The sequence below is a fragment of the Lytechinus variegatus genome, chromosome 15 (genome assembly GCF_018143015.1).
Source record: "Lytechinus variegatus isolate NC3 chromosome 15, Lvar_3.0, whole genome shotgun sequence".
In the NCBI taxonomy this organism is placed as follows: Eukaryota; Metazoa; Echinodermata; class Echinoidea; order Temnopleuroida; family Toxopneustidae; genus Lytechinus; species Lytechinus variegatus.
Genome location: NC_054754.1, coordinates 32537980 through 32545374, shown reverse-complemented (window position 1 = coordinate 32545374; position 7395 = coordinate 32537980). Strand labels below are relative to the sequence as shown.

Here is a 7395-nt window from a genome sequence, read left to right as displayed (position 1 = left end):
TAATCGTATATATTTTAGATGACAAATTAAGGCCTAATTATTGAAAAAAAGTAAATGAAGCAATCAATATGGGTACAGCTTCAACTTGGCAAGGAATATTATTTAACATGGCAGCCCCCATGCGTTACACAACTGTGAGGTCCGCTCTTCATTTTGGGCGATCATTCCCTCAAAATGCCACGAAATTTCATGGAAATAACTTTATAAAAACTAGACTCTTTTCGCAACAGAATCGGTTTACTTTTATCAAGAGCAACAGGGGCAGTATTATGAAATCTCTGAGCGCAGTTTCAGGATTGATTTGTGGGGCTTACATCGGGCAGCGATGGATGAGCACGGGAGAGTCTCGGCAGACCTGGGGCCTACTATCGCCTATCGCCAAGCAGCGGGGACAAGTTTGGGATGGAGAGAAATGCACAGACGAACCTCAGCTATTGAACAGAAAACCGCGTATGCTGTCTGCCGAGGATTCAGCAAAGTTGAATTTGACTCTTTACCAATATCAAGTTTGTCCATTTTGTTGTAAAGTGCGAGCATATTTGGATTATTTTGGTGTTCCGTACACAATTGTAGAAGTTAATCCCGTGTTTAGGAAAGAGATTAAATTTTCAGAATACAGAAAAGTTCCCATCTTGGTACAATCCTCTCCAGGAAAGGAAGATATTGTGAGTATTAACAGGACAGGAGCTATTCATTTTTTTTAAATAAGGTCTCAATTCAATGAATTATATTTTTAATTTCACTCAGCTCAGTCAGAAGTTTTATTTATTTTGACATAATTGACTGACCTTGAGTTATTTTAACGAAATGTTTTTTTCAGTGATTAAACTATTATGAAATCATGCATGTAGATCTCTTGTTTTAATTGTTTATTTTCCGACTTCTATGACTTATTCACCTTCAATGATCTGTGTTTTCCTTCTTTCCTTCCCTTCCAGTTTGAATTGTTTTGCAAAATGTTCTTTTTCAATTTTCTTTCATTTTATTTTTAAACAGATTTTACTCATAAAATAGTAAAGATCTATATCATCGTTGTCATGTGTATAAAATCACCTTATTTTGTAGTTTATCAGCTTCAACTCAAGCTTGGAAGTTGACTTGAGACCAGATTATTGAAGTACTTTGTACCAGCTGGCAATCTTTAAGCTGAGGAATTTCTTAAGTTAGAAATCAACCAACTCAGCTGAGTCAGCACATTGATATTCTCTCTTTTTTTTTTTGGGGGGGGGAGTATTTGCTGTATTTACTTTTAAAAATTAATGTTTATTGGAAAGTAATACAAAATATTAAAATAACATTTTAATGTACTTTAATGTTCTTTAAAGACTTGCTATATCATGTATTCTTAATTTCAGCAACTGAATGACTCGTCTGTTATCATTAGCATTCTAACATCATTTATGGTGACCAAGGAGAAGGATTTGAGTCGTCTGATTTCATACTATCCTAAGATGACATATACCAATGAGAAGGGAAAAGAGGTGTCAGAATTCACTAACAGATTTAACATCATGTTGCTTGAAACACCAGGACTCTCAAAAGCAGAAAAGTAAGTAATTTCATTTAACCGTTTAGAGGTACATGTACTATTATAAACTGAAGTAGGTTGGTTTATACTTGTATTAGTCATTACAAATACGCAAAATCTTTTTTATTTAATTCTCACTCATTCAGTGAGAGCCGTGATTGGCTTGAAAACCAATATCATTCAGAATATCTTTATCTTTGCAAACCACCCATGATATAAACATCACTTTCATTTCATGATATGAAGATTAAAAAAGCAACTCTTACATAATTCGCTCTTTTGCATACTAAGTGTGAATTTGGTAATTGCTTTAAGTTATCTTACACATTTTCTGTAAAATTTTACTTTCAAGTTTTGAGTCTGATTTATTTAAATGTGCATTGATTTGAATGAAAGTTTCCCTCTATCCTCTTTCTCTTCTTTTTTTCTGTTGTTTTCTTCTTCCCTATTGATCTGTTGTTTTAAAGGATCGTAATTATTTCTATAAAATTGGAAGTGGTTCTATAAACTTAGTATTCATTAACCATCGCAACAACCATTTCTCATTGTTTTCTTTGAAGGGCAGAGATGAAGTGGAGAAAATGGGTGGATGAGGTTCTGGTTCACTATCTTCCTCCAAACATCTACCGATCACCATCAGAATCTCTTCAAGCATTCTCTTACATCTCGAGTCTGGGAAACTTTAATGCTGTGGAGAAGGTCATCATGAAGTATGTTGGAGCTGCTGGAATGTACTTTGTTGCAATGAAACTCAAGAGGAAGTAAGTTAAATAGAGATATGCAATTAACCAACACCAATACCTTACTGTAATCCAAATGTTGATATTGACTTTATTCCTGGAATTCTATTGGCTGTCTATTTCATATTTATTGACAATTTTGATTATTTAATCATAGTATGTAATCCAATCAAAGTTCTGCTCAATTCATACTCTGAAATCTGAACAAGTAAGGGAAATAAATAGTAAATGGTGGATTGATAGATTACAAAATAACAATGCCTTTCAAGGGGATTTCATGTTTTGTAGAAAATATTTCCTCTCCTTTTGTGATAAATAAATCACAAATAGTTTATAAAAGTTATGCTAGGTAATGATCCATAATGGTCCATAAGTGTATATTTTATGAATGAAAAGAAAAAAATTTCAGAAAATATGTCACTAAAAGTTAGTCCAAATTTTGATTTACTCATCCCATTCTCTGCATGTTAAACTATTGTTATACCAAGTACTAAGATGAATTTTATTGTATCACTGGTAGTTAGTAACTTGTAACATTATTCTGTTTACTGTTTACTTTGGCATGTTATACAACTCCCAAGAATGTTCTGTAATCTGATTGGTCCAAATTGGATCACACAATATTCAGCAAATTGCACTATTGCATCTAAAATGCACTATCCTGCACTCTTACGTCATACCAAATGTACTATCCTGCACTCTGACGTCAGAGTGCAGGATAGTGCGATGTCTGGAATTATCTAGAATTTAGATCAAAATATAGCATTTGCGGCAACTCAGTAACATGGGGAGGAAGGAGGGTTGTATAAAACAAAGAATACACGCATTCTTGTGCATAGAGGACCTAAATAATGAACTCTGTGCTCGACTCGCGAAATGGATATACCGCGCCGAGGTCTGCAGGACCTCGGTGCGGTATATCCATTGGCTCTCCTCGCACATTGCTCATTATTTGGCCCTGCATGCACATGCTTACATGCATTATTTGTATAATATTTCTCTGTATGTACAGGTATAATGTCAAGCCTGATGCTCGTGAATCTCTGTATGATGCAGCCAATGAATGGATGGGTGTGGTTGGAAAGAAAGATTTCATGGGAGGTGATAAACCAAACCTTGCTGACTTGGTAAGATCATATCTAATGAGAAATATATTTCATGTTTAGAAGAGGGTAGTTAATTGCTATGTAAAGGATTAATCTATCATTTGATTGTTATATGAAGTAAAATATAAGATTCCTCAAATATAATGAAACTTGATCAATGCCAAATGTTCACAACTTCTCAAGAACATCAGTCTTTATTCAACTCTCTAAAGACATGAGATGTAATTTATATATATATATATACAGTGCGTCCCAGAAAAAACGAAACCGAGATTTAGCGATAATTTATCATTACTTAATCGTAAATAAAATAGACAAATGACCTACCAATTTAAAGCTTAGAATCTCTTCTTTCATCTGGTATTACTTAAATTATTTCTCATTCACGCATGAGTGAGCAAATACAATTTGAAGAAAGAATATCAAAAACTCATTTGGCGGGGGGTATCTGGATTTCAAAAAGAAAACCACATTTTTGAAAAGTTCAATATCTTTTCTTTAATTTGATACCTAAATTACAGAAAATGGTCAAGAAATAACAAAGTTCTGGTCATTTGAAATAAGGCTTGAATTTCAATAATTTCATAAACTGAAGAGGTTCTCTAGGATGGCTTGCAAACTCACTCGACACTCCGTTTTGTTGACGATCAGCCATGCACTAAATCTTTTGTTCACCATGCGAAAGCTTCTGTGGGAAACCTGTGAAAACACGTTTATCTCATGAAATTATGGAAATACAAGCCTTGTTTCAAATGACCAGAACTTTTTTATTTCTTGACAATTTTCTGTAATTGAGGTACCAAATTAAAGAGCAGATATTGAAGTTTTCAGAAATGTGGTTTTCTTTTTGAAACCCAGATACCCCCCGCCAAATGTGTTTCTGGTATCCTTTTCTTCAAATTGTTTTTGCTCACTCATGCGTGAATAAGAAATAACCTAAGTAATATCAGATGAAAGAGGAGATTCTAAGCTTTAACTTGGTAGGTCATTTGTCTATTCTATTTATGATTAAGTTATGATAAATGATCGCTAAATCTCGGTTTCGTTTATTCTGGGACGCACTGTATATATATATGAGAAACAATTTGATAGAATGACTTCAAACTTTGCTTATGTATTCACATGAGATTTATATACTAATCAAATCTCGGGTCATGGGAAATCTTTTGTTTTGAACTTGGAATACTTCAGATGAATGCAACTGATTATTGTCCTAATTAGTATTATATGTTGTAACCATCATCATTAGATGATGGGAGTTGCTGCTACCCTGTTTGGCGTTCAACGATTAAAGGGATAGAGCCTCGTTTATCTGGCGCTGCACAGCGGCTGCCGGGCCCACGATCAATTGGGCAAAGCAAATTTTCGACGTATTTCATTTCATGTCTTTTTCGAACAATAAAATATGGATTTTCATTTTCATCATTGATTCTCTTTATTTATGTTTTCAATGCAGTCAGTGTATGGTGTACTGAGCTCTATCGAGGGACTAGATGCTTTCAATGACATGTGTAGAATGACAAAGATTGGCCCGTGGTACCAACGAACAAAACAAGCTGTCGAATCTCACGCTGGTGCTCATTGACCCCGCCTTCTCATTTACATATCATTCTACCGTGTGCTCTCAGGAGTTATCTAGGTCACTAATGAATTCAATTATATGCAAATCTATTCCAATTTCCAGTATGTGCAAGGTGTTTGACGATTGCCTTACATAGCAATTGATTGAAAATGTTCTGTTTTCATTTGAAAAGGTGCAAACCATAATTCCTTTCTGTTCATATTATGTAGGAATATTGCTTTTAATTGAACCATTCGGTAAGAAAGCAAGTATTTAGTACATTAGTAGTAATCTAATGTTGAAAGCTTTTTTGAAAATGTGCAGACACGTACATGTATCATGCATTGATTAATTGAACATTTTTTCCAGACCTAAGACTTCCACATAGTTTAAGGTCAAAGGTGTTCCCGATCTTTGTTCCTATTTTGTGAGAAAAGAGTTTGACTGAAAGCCACTGGTGCTTGGTGTCGGTGTTAGTGTCAATTTTGAGAGAATAAACAGAGCCGATCCATAGAATATGGGTTTCTGAGATGGTACATGTACCAGACAATTAGTATCGGTAGCGTAACTGCTGGTGATGTAATAAAGTATCATTTCAGTTTGAAGTTGTGGCTTTTAGAAGTTCTGGTTCAGTGCCTGTCCTACAGAAGGTTGCTATATATTCAAATCATACTTTAACTGGGATGATCTCACATTATGTAATTAAGAGATAGGTATTTAGATAAATCTCAATTTTAGTTTGATTTGAAAAAAAATAATTCTTTGTAAGACAGGTACCTGTATTCAACCTGGAACTTGAAATCACCCAATGAATGTACATAGAAAATAGAATCATTAATGTATCTCATATTATGATGACCTTGTACCCCAAAATCTGAAGAGATGATGGAGGAAAATCTAAATATCATGGTTCTTAAGATCTTGAATTTATATGAATAAAATTTTTTGAATGGCCTTATTTGACAGGGCATTAAATTGTGAATGTTTTAAAGAAAATCCAGGTCTGTTGTGTAAGATTGTGCTGGGTTATCCATACATATAAAATAAATGACTTGTTTCCTGAAATGAAATGTTGAAAATGTTTTCAATTTTGCTGAAAGATATCAGGTTTACATGAAAATATTTATGACAGCAATTTGCAATTCATTTCATCATGATTCCAAGTCTTATTTATCACTAGTGTATAACACAGATCTTTACAACTGTAAAAATGTATAGCATTGTCATGTAATTTCTTATATCTCTATCAGTGGCAGCAACACAGTTGGGTGGAAGAGGATGTAATTGCTCCCTTCCATGTGAAAAAAGCTGGCAAATTCATCATTTTGAAAAGATGAACACAGATTTCATAACTCTTCTACGAAATACATGTAGTTAAAAATATAAACTTGCAATGATCACCAAGTGTTAAGAGTCCACTCTACAGAAGTTGATCACCCATTTGTCAAATATCCCCTAAAGTCCAGTTTTCATCAGATCATGAAAGTTGTAAAATTAACCTTTTTAAAGGATACCAAATTTCCCCTTAGACTAACAAAAATCTGTTCAAATCTATTAGGCTATGGTGTTCAAGTTGTAAGGCAGTGAATCAATGGTATTTAAGATTCTCAAATCTAAGCTATGACAAAACCAAAGATTTGTGAAGTTTGAGATGTCATTTTATTGAGATGATTGGAGGAAGAATTGTTGAGCAATCTCTCTTGAAGTTGTAGAATACATTTCTCTTCTAAATGTAATAAGATAACACATGTTTTGAGATATTATTTTGAAAAGCAACACTGAAACATGTAGATGTTGTTCGTGACCAATAGAGATGCGCAACATTACATTTTTAGTTTGAAGGTTATAAAGGGCTGTCTCATAAAACTGATTGTAAAGTAAATTTTGACTTAACAAATGATTGGAATGTAGCAAGCTATTCCGAGTTTCTGAAGAACATTTCATTGCATCTGATAATTCTGAATTATCCCAAAATTGATTATCATTCTAAACAATATAATAATGCAATGCTAAGTCACTATTTTGCCAGAATAAATTTGTGTCCAGTCACGATTTGATCAAACTTTACGAAAAAAAAATTGGGCTGATATTTTGGCACTTCATATATCCAGTCATTTGTAAATTTGATTGTATTATGTTTTAATGATTAGCTTTATGAAATTGTCCCCTCTGGTCCTGGCATTCTGCTTGTTGCTGCCTTTTATCTGATGTATATGAAATTTTCTTCGTAATGAACATAGTGTAGGTACATATTGCAGTAGATCCTTGGAACTTTAGAAGTAAATCTTCTTTTGACATACAGATGCACTTTGCAGTGATTTGTGATGATGGGTTGAATAAATGGACTTTCACATTTATTTCAGCATATAGTTTAATTCGCAGTTTTTAAGCTAGTCCTTGTCAAAAGAATGACCTAAATGAGACATATTTACTGTTTCACTAATCTGGTCTATACCGCAA

General features: G+C 33.7%; 1 protein-coding gene across 1 annotated transcript; it reads left to right on the top strand.

Annotated features, from left to right (window-relative positions):
• The first annotated feature begins 61 nt into the window (after positions 1-61).
• Positions 62-7292, top strand: LOC121428643 (prostaglandin E synthase 2-like). Its single transcript, XM_041625412.1, has 5 exons — positions 62-665; positions 1356-1549; positions 2089-2289; positions 3281-3395; positions 4831-7292. Exons 1-5 carry the CDS (start codon positions 69-71, stop codon positions 4957-4959), a joined length of 1236 nt encoding a protein of 411 aa, XP_041481346.1. The 5' UTR covers positions 62-68; the 3' UTR covers positions 4960-7292.
• Positions 7293-7395: the final 103 nt, after the last annotated feature.